The sequence below is a fragment of the Siphateles boraxobius genome, unplaced genomic scaffold (genome assembly GCF_051911475.1).
Source record: "Siphateles boraxobius isolate OS27281-9 unplaced genomic scaffold, OSU_SipBor_1 65, whole genome shotgun sequence".
Classification (NCBI taxonomy): domain Eukaryota; kingdom Metazoa; phylum Chordata; class Actinopteri; order Cypriniformes; family Leuciscidae; genus Siphateles; species Siphateles boraxobius.
This window is the reverse complement of record NW_027509192.1, coordinates 9,962,998-9,978,369: the sequence shown is the minus strand read 5'-3', so window position 1 is coordinate 9,978,369 and position 15,372 is coordinate 9,962,998. Positions and strand designations below refer to the sequence as shown.

General features: G+C 37.9%; 2 protein-coding genes across 7 annotated transcripts in view; both read right to left on the bottom strand.

Annotated features, from left to right (window-relative positions):
* The window catches only part of gramd4b (GRAM domain containing 4b), a 36,206-nt gene extending 34,143 nt beyond the window's left edge, over positions 1-2,063 (bottom strand). For 3 of the 6 annotated variants that reach the window (XM_077210818.1, XM_077210819.1, XM_077210821.1), the window contains exon 1: positions 1,508-1,796. In XM_077210818.1, the coding sequence (XP_077066933.1) occupies positions 1,508-1,536 (29 nt within the window). In that variant the 5' untranslated portion in view covers positions 1,537-1,796. Of the gene's footprint in view, positions 1-1,231; positions 1,409-1,507 lie in introns of those variants that run through there. The other 3 variants (XM_077210820.1, XM_077210823.1, XM_077210822.1) reach the window with 3 other exon arrangements.
* Positions 2,064-2,906: 843 nt separating this feature from the next.
* celsr1b (cadherin EGF LAG seven-pass G-type receptor 1b) overlaps positions 2,907-15,372 on the bottom strand; it is a 47,791-nt gene continuing 35,325 nt past the window's right edge. Inside the window, exons 15-35 of the mRNA XM_077210826.1 lie at positions 14,836-15,019; positions 14,012-14,113; positions 13,355-13,449; positions 13,039-13,248; positions 12,310-12,493; positions 12,087-12,227; positions 11,785-11,995; positions 9,555-9,722; positions 9,315-9,441; positions 9,023-9,223; positions 8,740-8,914; positions 7,863-7,975; positions 7,683-7,759; positions 7,453-7,579; positions 6,635-6,760; positions 6,382-6,518; positions 5,501-5,592; positions 5,122-5,265; positions 4,727-4,939; positions 4,182-4,452; positions 2,907-4,098 (exon numbers count right to left, since the gene is read on the bottom strand). Of these exons, the coding sequence (XP_077066941.1) occupies positions 4,074-4,098; positions 4,182-4,452; positions 4,727-4,939; positions 5,122-5,265; positions 5,501-5,592; positions 6,382-6,518; positions 6,635-6,760; positions 7,453-7,579; positions 7,683-7,759; positions 7,863-7,975; positions 8,740-8,914; positions 9,023-9,223; positions 9,315-9,441; positions 9,555-9,722; positions 11,785-11,995; positions 12,087-12,227; positions 12,310-12,493; positions 13,039-13,248; positions 13,355-13,449; positions 14,012-14,113; positions 14,836-15,019 (3,123 nt within the window). The 3' untranslated portion in view covers positions 2,907-4,073. The remainder of the gene's footprint in view (positions 4,099-4,181; positions 4,453-4,726; positions 4,940-5,121; positions 5,266-5,500; positions 5,593-6,381; positions 6,519-6,634; positions 6,761-7,452; positions 7,580-7,682; positions 7,760-7,862; positions 7,976-8,739; positions 8,915-9,022; positions 9,224-9,314; positions 9,442-9,554; positions 9,723-11,784; positions 11,996-12,086; positions 12,228-12,309; positions 12,494-13,038; positions 13,249-13,354; positions 13,450-14,011; positions 14,114-14,835; positions 15,020-15,372) is intronic.

The following is a 15,372-nucleotide window of genomic DNA, read 5'->3' as shown; positions in this document are numbered from 1 at the left end:
AAAAAATTTAAACTCGATTGGGGGGCCCCCTGGTGGCCAGGGGGCCCCAAGCAGCCGCTTAGTTCACTTATGCCTCGGGCCGGCCCTGCACAGAACCATAAAACGGCCACGACGCCGTAGGAGTGACGTGTAGCTGCGCCGTGGAGTTGACGCAGAAGCATAATGAGGCCTTTAGGTTCTGGAAGCTGTTCTCCATAAAGTTTGCAGCACACACATAAACGTTGGGGTTATAATGTTCAGGAACGGTGTTAAAAATAAATATTTTAAATTTGTCCGCCTTATGAAAGCCAAACAAAGGGGTTTTGGAACCAGGGTGCAAAAAACAGCATCTTTCAGACATGGCAACAAAACTAATTCTTCCTTCTCTAGCGCAGCTCGACTAGGCCTCGCCCCCTTTTTAGCTATACCATGGGCAGGATTATTTAAATGAGTGACATTGTGACTTCACAAGATCAGGAAAAAGCGCGTTGTAGTCCCGAACGATTCACGTTGTAGTCCCAACAAAAGCCCAACTAAACATTCTAAGAACCTTGCCAGAAAATTAGCCAACATTTTACGAATGTTTCCTGAGCTAGGAATGTACAATTAACATGACAAAATGCGTTATAAAAAATAAAAACAACGTTCCATGACTCTTGTATTCCATTCAGACGACATTCTATTGTAATTCTATATTAACATCCATTACGATTACATCATAGGTAAACACCATGACTACCAAAACTATTTTCTCAGTACTGACGCCACCGGGCAACTCCCCTTTCACTCTCCCGACTGTGAAGATGGGTTCAGCGGTCAGGCTGCTCTTCTGAGCTCCCTTTACAGCGCCTATACTGGCATTGTGGCAATCTCCATTCCCCCACTCTCTCCAAACACCACCCGCCCCTATTGTCAGAACCTCCGCAGCCTATTACTGTATCTGTCAGCAATGTTTAGCGCCTTTTTACATGCTTCCTCGTACATTGAAATCCCCTGTTAAATAATAAAAAGCATCTTAACACAATGCTTACTTTATCCCAAGCATTCTGCATCTTCATCACCTCCCCGTGTAGTTCAAGTTGGATCTCATCAATAAAACATCGAGGGTTGACACAGTTACACCATCAATAGATTGCCGACTAATGCCTTGACCTAAAAAGCCTTTCGACACATATGGAACATCCTATAGATCGATGCCGTGTAGAATGGCGGCTTTCGTGTGCGTGCACAAAATTTAAAATCGTTTTCTTACCTTGTCTTGACTGTATGGGATGGTTGTCACATTAAGCCATATAATATATTAACGAACAGCTTGAAATAGACATATGTCCAGAAAACGTGCAGCGCTGCACAAAACCACAAACAATGTGGTACATTCGCTCGCGAGTCGCGCGCGCTGTAATGAGTTTGAGGTTTCGAATTCGAACGCAACAATGTAACAAAAGCGTCTTCAGAAATACATTGTAGCACCCGCCCCGCCCGTAGTGGGATTAAAAACCAGAAAAGGGTTAGAAAGTTTCTTACCCACCTTGCACGGAATCCGTAATTAAGTTTCATTAACAGGAAAGCATGAATATTCGAGCTTCGCCCCGCTCCGTCGACACCTGCTACCAGCTCGATGAGAAATCCTGCGTAAAATGCCCAAGCAGACACATTGATCTACCAATGCGACTCCATTAGCTGTCAGATGTTATTTGCAACGTTGTTGCGGATTAGAATCGCATGCGAACTGCAAATCATCAGTTGGGGTATCTTTCAATCTGTTGTTGATATCCAGCAAGACTCACTTCACACCAGGAAATTTCGTCAATGACAACGACATACGCTCTTAAAGGGGCCGATAATTGACAGTCGCCTCTTATGAGGCAATAATAATTATTTTTCGTGAATTAAGTTAGCGTTCTTAAAATTAGTTTCTGTAGGCCTATTTAAAATATTTTAAATAGGGCAACAACAGAGGGACTTCTGTGTCTCAACAAGTGAGGTGACAATTAATCTCATAACTCTGTCAATCCATGCTTAAAGTTATGCGTCATATACGCATACGAGGGTGAAAACAAACGCGGGGTGTATATGTTTTCTGTATTTTTTTTAAAGTGGACTTGCTTAGACATGAATATAAGTCTAGACAGATATGTAACAGGTCTGGTTTGACTCGTTTTATAGGTGGTTGCACTGCAGTTCAAGTTAGCCTTGATCGCTGGATGATTGTGTGTCCACTAGGTGACGCTCAACGACAGTTCATTTGTTTACATTTGAACAGCTGAATTTTGTCGCAACCCCCCACATTAATCACACATTACCTTTTCTTTCTAAATGGAATGCGTTTTGTACGTATTTTATATATAACTTGTTTATTTTAGTCTTCATCACACAATAGCAAAACTATCAAATGGTAGGCTACAATAAGAATTGTCATTGTTGTTGTTTTTGGAGGTGGTACCATTGGTAAACAGTAAAATGGAAATAGTACAAGAATTTTTAGAACAAGACCTTTAAAAAAATATATATTTTCAAATGTAATTTATTCCTGTGATGCAAAGCTGAATTTTAAGCATTATTACTCTAGTCTTTAGTGTCACATGATACTTCAGAAACCATTCTAATATGCTGATTTGGTGCTCAAGAAACATTTCTTATTATTATCAATGTTGAAAAAAGTTATGCTGCTTAATATTTTTGTGAAAACCACAATACATTTTTTTTAGGATTCTTTGATGAATAGAATGTTCAAAAGAACATAATTTATTTGAACAAGAAATCTTTTGTAACATCATAAATGCCTTTACTGTCAATTTTGATCTATTTAATGCACCTTTGCTGAATATAAGTATCAATTTAAAAAAAAGACTGACCCCCAAATTTTTAACTGTAGTGGAAATTGAAGGAAATGTCATTAGCAAAAATAAAACAAGAGTTTTACGTAATTTTTTAAAATTCATTTATTTACAATATTAAAATGTATTATCAGTGCGAATAGTACAAATATAAATACCTTATTTTACATGCTGGAATCTAATGTCTACGAGCTTTGACAAATAATGGAGGTATTTCATGGATACACATTTAATGTGATGATAATGTTTGTTCAGTTAAAGACAACCGATCAATAAATGCTTCTAAACTATTACAGATTACATAGTTACTGACCTGACATCACTTTCACATAGATTGAAATTTAAAAAGTAAAAACTAAACAAAAAAAAACAATCCCTGAATTTCTCCATCTATATATTATTTACATAAGAGGTTTGGCAGAGATAATAGATGACAGGCACTTTAGGAATCCTTTGATTCTCTGTTGGTAATTTAGATGCAGAGCAAACATAATAAAATACTGTTTTTCTATGTACAGCACAGGCAGAGACATTAAGACATGCTGAACATAAGCTGTAAAATACTGTCAGAGGTAATCAGTGTAAAAACACAACTGCCCATTGAACCCAATACAGACAATGTGTAAGATGGACATTTTCATACTAATAATTCATAAGAAACTGGGGGGGGGGGGGGGGGGGGGGGGGGGGGGGAGAAAACCTCAACAAATTTACAAATTAAGCCACATCTGCTAGTTCTTAAAAATGCAATATATATATATAAAAAACAATATAAACATTCAAAACAGTGCTGTAAAAATACCACAGTAAACAAGTCAAACATAAATATTCAGTATTGGCATCACAATGAAACGCTAATTTACAATTTTACAAATCAACCCTATTACACATCTAAAATACAAAATGTAACTATAAACATTACTTACAAATCATAAGTCATCTCTTTATGACTGATGAATTCTGGAATAAACTGTACAAATGTTTATTAATATCAAAGTCTTTATTTTTGTAGCTCGAGATCAACTTTATCCATTTCGACGAAAACTTTCTGTCCAAATCCAGCAGAACTTGGGCAACGTAGTGCTTTGGAATGCTGGGATACAAAGCGCCCAGACTGTATTTGTAATAATCAAACTTTTAGAAAATACTAAAAACAACTTCAGAGCAGGTCCATGTTGTGCTTTAATACTAGTAGGGAGACAGACACTGATTCTTCAAACCCCTTCCAGTTCATTCAACCTCCTTCACAGTGAAGACTCAGATTGAAGTTTCATTGCTGCCACTAACAAGAGAAATACAGAGCTGTGTTACATTCAGAACGTGACCAAATAAATTAGAATGATCAGCATTTGACATCCAACTCACTCGGAATGGAAGTCTGGGTCCGCCAGGGAGACGTGGCTGGTGCCGAGCTCCACAGCGATCCCGTTCAGCGCAGGCTGGCGAGGTAATGGAGGTGGCTTGATGACGATGCTGTTGGCCTCGGTTCCTGAGCGAACGCCCTCGTTTGACCCCACCGATGGAGACTTGCGGGGGATCTGTGGCGGGTTGTAGTCACTGAGCTTCTCCCTCAAGCGGTTCTTCATGTTCTTGTCCGTCAGTGGGGGTGGGTATGTGATCTTGTTCTTTAAAATGCCTAATAAAAGGGCAGCAATAATATAATATAATATTATATATATATATATATATATATATATATATATATATATATATATATATATATATTATATTATACGTTGCCAATTATCTATGAAATATTATTTTAATATTATATAATATATAAAAATTTCAATCTTATGTAAGCATGCAGAAAACTGTTTTTTTTAAATTTTTACTAAAATGGTTTCATTCTCTTAATGATATAAATAAATCTAAAAGATATGTATATTTTATAGAGCGTTGTTGCTCACCTCTTCTCGGTAGCTGGTTGCTGTTTGGCTGACTGGGTGGACTCTCACTTTGAGACACATCTCCATTTTGGTTTAGTTTATTCCCTTGATGAAGTTCCACATTCACTTTAGTTTCCACCCGCAGTTTCTCAGGACCCCCCGTATCCTCAGTTTCACTGGTTGTGGGCGGCTCCACAGGCCAATACTGGTTCCCATGACCAGACACAGCATCAACTGCAGAACAACATGGTTACTGTTATCTAACATCCAAATTTAAAAATGAATTTTTTGATATTTTATGTCGGGAATGAATATCTTCTGGCGACTGACAACTATATATCTAAATTTTTTTAGTGTTTGCTTGAATAAAGCATGTAAAAGAGCAGGTCAGAGGTCACAGAAGAGGTCGCAGGCACCTTTAGGAGTGCTGTGGATGGGCGTTCTCTCGTTATTCCATTTGGTCTTGGAGTGCCTGGCCTCATCCTCACTGTCCGAGGAGTGGGAGGAAGCGTAGGAGCTGCTGTGTTCATCCACTGAGAGCTCACTGTCCGAATCCGAGTCTGTATAGAAACAGAAAAATTAGCTTCTGATCACAGAAGTGCACTAGTTTACCCATAATTCATTGTTTGTCTGTTTTTTGCTCATGCTCTCCTACTGACTACTAACTAACAGAAGAGCTTTTAGCATATGGCTGCCTAATAAAGTTCCTGAATTTCCCTGTGGAAAAAATGTTGACACCAGTTGACCCTCCAATGGTCTGTGTAGGTTGTGTTTTTAAGTGTAATCTTCCCTCACCTTCTGCCTTTTTACTCTTATGGAAAAAGAGCGACAAGTCTCCATCATGTCCGACTTTCCCACCATTAGACGATATGCTGTGTTTCTTCTCCCTGTGTGAAAACAACATTAAAACTTAGGTATAAAATATTAAGATTTTTTTGTGGAATCACACTTAAGTTATTTAATGACAGTAAGTTGATAGTGAAATCTTCACAAATGCAGCAGCTGCCAATATAGCAATATGACAAATATGACAACCAGGATTTTTTCCATTCACTAGCTAATAAAATGTTCTCTGAAAATGTCATATGCTTTAACGGTACATTTTGCAGTAAGTAGAATGTGCGTTTGAGAGATGAATCAGTACACATTAGATGTGATCTCAGTATGTGATCCATGTAACACACGACACTGTGATGTGAATTAGGACACCATTTAGAATACTGAAGGGCTCTGTCAGTGGTTATCAAAAAACAAAAAAGAGTCATAAATATGGCCAAAGTGATAGTTTGATAGTCATAATGTACTTAGTCTCATCTAAAGATATTCAGTGGAGTGACCTAAAAACCGAATGCTCCTTTGACGTTTATGCACAATATAACAGGTAATAATTGGTGCAAATATGTTAGTGAAACAGCTGCCAGCACAGCTGCAGGCAAATACGTCAATGAGTTCATAATTCCCGATATGTTTAGGACATGTTGCAGAAATCCAACTCATATATGAGAGAAACAACAAGGTCTGTAGAAGGTCAAAGGATACATGATTTGTGTTTTTAGAGGTTAAGGAGGAGGTGTGGAGATCTTTCACATAAGTATTTTAAAATGAAACAACAAATGGAACCATATTATGAAGTGTTACTAAATAACCCATATCATGATTCACTTGTGGTGTATTACCTGAGTGTGGACGCGAGGTAGCTGCTGCCGTGACTCTTGCCTGATCGAACAGAGTTGTCTAGAGATACAGAGGACTCTCCGATGGTGGTCCGGTACAGACCTCCATCCTCCATGTAGACATCACCATTCAGAGAACGCTGAAACGACAGAAGAACAGATTCACTGTTAATGTTTCATCGCTAAATAAATTGTGCCTGTATGTGAATTGTTACTTTTTAAATTAACTTTTCTTATATATATGTGTCAAACTCACTGTGAGTAAAGTAGCCCGTGTTGTACTGGGATCTTCAGCTGGTACTTTCTTCCCTGTGAAGACACTTTTCAGGTTCCTCCTCACGTCTTTATTGAGAATACAGTGGAAAAAGAATATGCAAATGCCCTGGAAAGAAAAATACATTACAGAATAATTACATAGACACACATTTGTTGTAAAACACAATCATACCTGTTGGTTTAAGAGAGCAATCCAATTCCATATGGTTTGCATAAACCATATTTTATTAGGTAATTCCCATTAATTACTTTCCATTGTATTGTATTTGAATTTACATTTTATTATTTTTATTATTTTTGACATATTTCCATATTGTTTGTTTTATTAGCAACAATATTATTATTTAGAATCATAATTATTATTACAATTATTTAATTATACATATGACAGTTATGTCATTAATGCAAAGTTGAATCTAACTTGACTTTATTTAATATTTAACTGGACTTGATTGCATTCTATTTTACATTTCTACATTTTTGTTATAATTTTCTCTCATCTTTTTATTTTATTTTACCTTACATTTTCCATATATATATATAGGGAAAATGTAAGGTAAAATAAAATGATGAGATGTAAAATAGAAATGTAAAATAGAATGCAATCAAGTCCTATATATTTATATATACTGTAATATACACACATACTGCTGACAGTTATGTCAATACAGCATTATTTACTTTACCTTGGCTCTAAATCCAATCTATATTTCTAAACACTGAGACATTCTAAGAACTTTGACAAGAAGTCCCACTGTTCTGAAAAACAATTTACATTATTCAGATGATAATATGTACCTGTAGGCAGCTGAGGAAGGCAAAAAGGTAGTGGAAGGAAAGCACATCACTGTTGACTGCCATTAGACCCAGCAGCCAGGTGGCGCTGATGAGCAACAGGAGGAGGAAAGCCACTCGAAGAGCAGAGCTGTACAAGAGCAAAAAAGTATGTTGAAAAAGATTGTCTTTTACTTGCTTCAGGCCTTGTGTTTCATTATTGTTCAGTTTGACCAAACTCTCACTGAACTTACATTGCTCCTGACTTTTCTGTGCGCTGGCGCCGTCCAAATGAAGCTTTAGCTGCCAGCACAATTAGGACTATATTTATCTGTTAAAAAAATGTGTTTTTCATTTAGTCAAAACCAAAGACTTCAGTTGGAAAAAGAAAATAAAAGAAAAATTGACACTGTGCTAAATGAGATTAAACTGACCAGCACTAATATGGAGATTGGTCCAGTGATACTCCAGATAAGAGTGTCGTTGACAGAGAGCCAGCAGAAGTCAGGGTTTCCATAACCCTGAGGATCCAAACCCACAGCCAGACCTGACAAGAGACAAATTATCAGCAACAGTGTACAATCAAGATGCAAATTACAGGGGTTTAGTGGGCCTGGCCCCTCTATTTTAAGGTGCAGTAAGTGATTTCTGAGAAACACTGTTGATATTTGAAATCAACCCAAACAAACACAGCCCTCCCTTCATTGCTCCGCCCCCAAAATGCACAAACACACAATGCAAGAGTGGATGTCTCGTTATAATAGCTGAAGCAATGCAAAGCAAAATAATGCTTCGTGAAAAATAAAGCATACAGTACACAAGAGTCTATACAAGCAAGATTTTGTTTGTTAGTTGTAAGCAGCACACCGGCTTCAGGCAAACAACGACACTTAAAACTTTCCTGTTGGAGCAAAAACAATGCAACCTTGGTGTCTGTTTTTAGGCCTTCTCACTTAGGTCACTCCAGTGCTGGAAAGCTTTTCTAATATTAACATGGGTCCAAAAGCTCTCGCCTGATCATAAATACCCTTCTTTTTCCAGTGATATTCCTCTGGCCTTATCTTATTTGCAATGTCTCTCGGCATTCTCTCTTTCTACAGTCTTTCTTCAAATCTCCCTCATTGCTCACTCTCTCTCCTGCCCCATCATGAGTGGACACGCCCCCTGCTGCTGATTGGCTACAAGTGTGTTGTGGCGCTCGATTTGATCCACTTTTAACAGTGTTTCTCAGAAATAGCTTACTGCACCTGCACACATGAACCGTCCAAAAGAACTTCAAAACAAAATGTTGGGGGGTGGGGGGTCTCATACCAGTGATAACAGCAGGAATCCCCCAACCGATTGCATAGTAGAAGCGCATGTGGCCCTGGTTAATGTTACGCATCTCAGTCAGCATGCGATAGATGTGCAGCCCCTCCACAAACATCCAGGCAAATGCGCACATGTATGAATAATGTAGCAGAATGGCCACAACAGTACATACAAACTACAAATCAGACAAGAAACAAGTTTAGTATCTCACAGAAATGTCCAAGATAAAAAATAAAAAAAATGCTATTGATATTACAATCTAAAAACTCTTCCTGATGCTCACCGGACTGTCGGTCTGATTGATGCCAGTGAGGAAGATGAGCTCAGAGAGGAAGATGGCGGCCACCAGGTTCTTGTGGATGCTGTGTAGGTTGGAGCGCAGTTTGCGAAGAATGGCCAGCAGGAGGAAGGTGATGAGGAGGGCCACCAGAGAGGCGGAAACTGTGGTGTAGGTCACCACTTTTAGAGGAAGAACATCACCATGCTAAGGACGAGATACCAGCATTGAAAAACTAGTTAGCTAGCTGTATACCAGAACAATTCCATATAAACCAAAATAGCTGGTTGTGTCCTACTTCTCGTTTGGAGATGTCCATGAGGACAGCAAAACTGGTCATGTGGTTGCACTGGCAGCTGATGTGAGTCGAGTTCCTGAAGACCAGCTCACAGCCTTTAGAAGACCAGGCGCCTCCACCAGAAACCCTATCAAATAAGAGCCGAAAAGACACACAAAAATAAAAAATTATGATGTATTCTGCAATCACAGCATAAGCAGAGCTTTCCTAACATATTTGATTAATTCATTAAGGACTCACGGGATGGAGTGGTTCCAGTAGACACACACAGGTTTGGTCCTCTCGTGGGACTCCAGGAGCCTGAAGTTCAGGGTGATGGGTCTTTGGAGGGGTGTGGGGAGGGCTTCTCCGTCCCTGTGGACCACCACACTCACTACAGGTGTGTTGATGACAGGACGAGTGGGCAGTCTGGGGATGTGTAGAGCACCAGATATATTTACAACAAGTATATATCAAATAATTTTTTTCTTGATACTGTCATTAGGGAAACACAAATGTTTTATTTATTTTAGTGCTGTCAAACGATTAAAATATTTAATCGTGATTAATCGCATTAATGCCATAGTTAACTCGCGATTAATCGCATATTTTTATCTATTCTAAATGTCCCTTGATTTCTATTTGTTTCATTATTTTTTCTAATTTTGATGCTCTTATCAACATGGAAAAGTGGATCGGCAGTAAGTTTGTTCTTAGCTGTGGTATCCATGTGCTTCTGTCTGAAGTCATCCATTGTAGAGCTTAGATCGGGCCCAACAAGCCCGTGCACATTGTGTCCGAGCCCGGCCCGGCCCGACACATAAACTGTAATTATGAGCCCGAGCCCCATTTAAATCCGTCCATTTTTTTAATACGTGGGTTGTAATAACTGACGTTCTCAACTACTTTCTATGTTACTTTCTCCCGCCCGCAACATTTTTGTCCCGCTCCCGCCCGCAAATAGACTTTTTTTTTGTAGGCTACATCCAAATACTTTCGCCTACGTGTCGCCACCATACACATCAGCATAAATGCTCCTGATAAATTATTTGTTATTAAAGCATTAACACACAAACCACTGTTATAACATAAAAGCAAGCGGGCTACTGCGTGCATGGTTTGGCATGACTGAATGTGCGCAAAGTGCTCTCCCTTAAAAATTCCTAAAAAGCTGATATCAGTTCATCGCAATCTCACACATCTCTGTTATTATCAATGAAGCTGACTGCACAATGAATATTTCATAATATATACACTTTGTTTTTTATAATTTGAGGATTTGCCAGCATACAGAATTCAGCACTGAACAAAAAGACAGTTTTGAGCGGTGAGGGGAGTCTATTTTAAATGCTTCTGATTCGCCATTGCGTTCAAGTAATCAACACATATGTCTGTGATTGGCTACATCCCTCAACGCTGCAAACATGTTATAAAAAGAAACTCTCGCCTGTAAATCGTTTCTATTTAGTTTTAGTTGTTCTTGTTGCTTTTCTGCAACATATGAATAAAAATGTATGTTTTATGTTTTATTCATAGATATTTCTAGTTTGCGGGAGTCCTGCGAATCGTTTTATTCTCCCGTATCCGCACACAGAGTGAGTGCATTACCGCCCGCGCCCGCGTTTGCACTCGGCCATCAAATCTAGTCCCGCGCCGCACTCTATTGCGTTGAGAGTGCACGTCTCTAGATCGGCATCTCGCGCTCGCGCCATCCACTCAAAACGTAACGTTAGCCTACTACTCTTTGGCCGGCGCACAAGCCCAAACAAGTAGGCTACATGCGGCGTGCCTGTTGTTTTGTTTCCGGTCTAGCTATCCGGTGTGATGTTGTAGTTTTTCTAACGTTACTAGTTGTTGCAACAGCATGTGAAAAAAACTACAAAGTTTGCTAGGCCAAAAAGAGCGTTAATCTCGCGATAAAAAAATTGACGCCGTTAAAATGTGTTTGCGTTAACGCCGTTAATAACGTGTTTAACGGACAGCACTAATTTATTTGTGTTGGCTGATATTTATAATTTATTGAAGCCCTTTCCAGGCAGCACATAGGAAGAATAAAAACCCTACTGTTAGTAAATTATATATATACGTATATAATCTCAATTTCGACTTATGTCATAAGACTTTTTATCTCATAATTATGACCTTTTATATCATAATTATGACTCTGTCTTAAGTCTGACTTGTCTCACAATTGTGACTTAGTACATAATTTCAACTTTTTATCTCAGAATTTTTGTGTATAATAATAATTATGTCATAATTATGACTTGTCATACTTAGGATTTCTTATCTCATAATTTTGACTATCTGTCATAATTTTGACTTGTCAAACTTTTTATATCTAAATTGTGACTATTTATGGCATAATCAATGTGTTTTTTTTCTATGTGGTGGAAACGGGCTTCCGGACATATTTGATGTTTCATTGTTTTGTGCTCATTTCCTCTATTTTTACATTGTTTGTATGTAAAATCCCAGGCTGAAGTTCTACCTTAGACTGCGGCGGTCCGGATCGTAACTCTCCGGAAGGAGACGTCCCAGAGACCTGTAGATCATCACCATTACAACAGCAGGTGGATCAGGTTGTTCTGCATGGCGTCTTTTTTTAATGGACGGTGTTAGATCAACAACATTTGATCCATCCATGCTGATGAAAGACTCAGTTGATGCAATCTGGACGGGAGGCTTTGTGGTAACAGCATCTATAGTGTAATACGACATAAAAAAGTTTAGTTTAATTTTTCATGACTACTACTTATTATAATATAAAGAAATAAGTTTCGATGTGAGAACCTTTGCTCTTTTTCGGCATTGCAAGCAGGTTTGGGAAGAGGACAGATGACTCCAGCTCTTTTGCGAACACTCCCGTAACCTCCTGAAATCGAGGAATCTCGTCTTGGTTTGCAGTGGAGTCCAGAAAATCTAATGCAACAACTTGAATATGAAGAAAAATGGTAAATATTTGTACATTAAACACTAAAAAATTAAGCTACAGGACTGAGAACGCAATACTAACTCATGTTGTCAGTGACGATGGTGAAGGGTCTCAGGTAGGTCTTCCTCACGTTCTGCACCAGAGTGTTGGAGTACTCCTCAAAGTGGTGCAGCAGACGTGCCGTCCCACCATCAGAGCGCTGTATCTTCTCCCAGTGCTCCTTGTTGACTGGGTCAAGGATGGCACTTCCAGTTTTAAAAATGTTCTACCACAACAAACAAGAGTAACGTTAATTTAACACTGTATAATAACCACCCATCGTCGGCTAACTTTTTTAGGTCAATTAATTAATAAAATAAATAAGGTACAAAAATAAATAATACATTTATTAAAATATATTAAAATAAATTAATAAATCTTTGCACACATGCATTTCAAATATGGTTTTAAATGCTGTCTAACTGGTCATTAGTTGGTCCATGATGGTTTAGATGGTTGATCAGACTGGTGAGGTCAACCAGGTCGACCTTCTTGATTAAAACATTTTGAGAGAGTAGGTCACTTTTGACCAGCAACAAATCAGTTACAATGTTCCAAAAACCATCTTGACCAACTTAAGCCTTGAAGATCTGCTTCCGATAAAGTTATCTTTAAAAAATGAGTCAAAATAAATTTTTTTATATAAAACTAAAAATGTTACTGTTCCTATCATACTCTGAGGTGCAGAACCCATTAGATTGAGCTTGAATGCGAAGATACAGATATATACTGTGAGATTCTGGAAGTGTGTGAAGGCTTTGAGGTATTTACCTTGTTGAAATCGGTGTCGTGAGTAGCGGTGAGCTCAAAGCCCTGCTGCAGACTCTCATGCTCTAACACACTGGCCAGAAGATGGTAGGCAGTCCTCACGTCATTTCCAAAGAGACGATCCGTGTGGTCGATGGAGGAGTAGAGCACCCCCGCAAGGCTTCTTGATCTTTCTCCGTCCATTCGAGAAGAATTAGCATGAAGATCCTCACTCTGAGTCACAAATGAAGTCACACTGGTCACTTCTAGGATTGTGGCAGCTGGCGTAGAATGTTTAATAAAATTCCTAGTTGAATCAACCAACAAAAGAGTCACAAACCTCTTTCTTTAGCTTTGAGAAGCTGAGGGACGTGCAGTTGAAGAGCTCAGGTGGAAGCCAACCTTTATCATCACTGCAATGACGGATAGCTGTGCCTATTAAAAGACATATCAAATGTGTATATATCAATAATTCAACAATAAATAAATAAATTGATGAAAATTCATATACTACATATACTACAAGTCAAAAGTTTGCACACATCTCCTTTGCTATTGTAAGTACTATTTTCTACTTTTTCTATTTATAGTAAAATCATTAAAATTAATAAACACAAATGGAAATATGGGATTTATGTAGTGACCAAAAATATCTGTTTATTTGTTAATTGTTAATAATTTAAAAAAGTAACTATATTTTTATATAAAAATATATAATGTATATTTAAACAAATATTTTAGTTTTGTAATTAAATAAATTTGTATATTTTTAATATATATATAATTTTGTGTATAAAGTTTTAAATTAGCTAAACCCAATTATATATTCAGTTATATAAATTATATAAAAATAACTGTATAGTTATATTTTTTATTTATATGAAATATGTTATCTACAAAAATGAAATGTTTCAAATTCAGCGAAGTGTGTCCAAACTTTTATTGTTTATGTAAATTCTTGATTTAGTTAAGGACCGTATAATTAATCTAGACTCACCACTGGATCCTTTGGGGCAGTTTGTGGCTGCAGGGCCACCAAACGTGGTCCGGGGCCACCAGATACCGCCTTCAAATGCTTTGGGACAACCGTCATAAACCACTAGATAACAAAAAAATGGAGTTAGAGTGGGAGAGAAAGGACAGTATGGCAAAACAGATGCCATTTAGTGTCACTAACACTTGTTGCTTTGTCTTAATGATAAGGCCTTTTAAAGGAATATTTTACCCAAAATTGAAAATTCTGTCATCATTTACTCATCAAGTTGTTCCAAACCTGTGTGAATTTCTTTCTTCTGCTGAACACAAAAGAAGATATTTTGAGGAATTTGGGTAACCAAACAGTTAATTGGCCCCATTGACTTCCATAGGAGGAAAAAAATACTACAGAAGTCAATGGGTCCATCGACTCTTTGTTTACTGACATTCTTTTTTAATATCTTCTTTTGTGTTCAACAGAAGAAAGAAATGCATACAGTTCCTTGCATACAAGGAACAACTTGAGGGAATCAATGATGACAGAATTTTTTAGTTTTGCCTGAACTATACCTTTAAGGAGCAACACATTCCTATTATTTCTTCTCCAATTAATCCCACAGTCAGTAGAGGTAGGTACTCCATGCTGACTTGAAAGCATTCTGCTTATGATTTTAGTGTATTACACTTACATTTAATCATACTGTGCATGCATATATAAGCTAAAATTGTAAAAAGCTTTCATTTTTTTTGTCCTTATTTATTCAATTGTCAAGAATTTTGTAACCAGTTTTGTAATGAGCTCAACAACAGTAAACTGCTATCCTGTCCAGTTAACAGCACACATACCCACGCATCCCCCGACTGTCACCTCTGCGAAGGGGTTGTCACAACGGTTGCACTGACGGCCCACCACACCCATCTTACAGGCGCACTGGCCCGTTACAGGGTCACATGTCCGCGAATGCGCTCCAAGGTGAAAACAATCACAAGGGTAGCAAGTGTCCCCACCAAGAGAGCGAAAGTAGTTGTCCTGAAAAATCGAGGAAGAGAAAATAATGGCATCTTGTGAGCATGGACCTGAGATCAAAATAAAATAATGTACATTAAGATACTTATTTTTTTGAAAGAAGTGAATACTTTCATTCGGCAAAAATGCATTAAATTGATCAAAGGTGACAGATTTGTATTTCAAATAAATGCTGTTCTTTTGAACTCTGTATTGATAAAAAAAAAAATCCACAAAAGAAATATTAAGCTGTTTTCAACATTTATAATAATTTTTTTTTCTTGAGCAGCAAATCATCATCTAAGAATGAAGGATCATGGTGGATTCTGAAGGATCATGTGATTGAAGACTAGAGTAAGGCTGCTGAAAATTCAGCT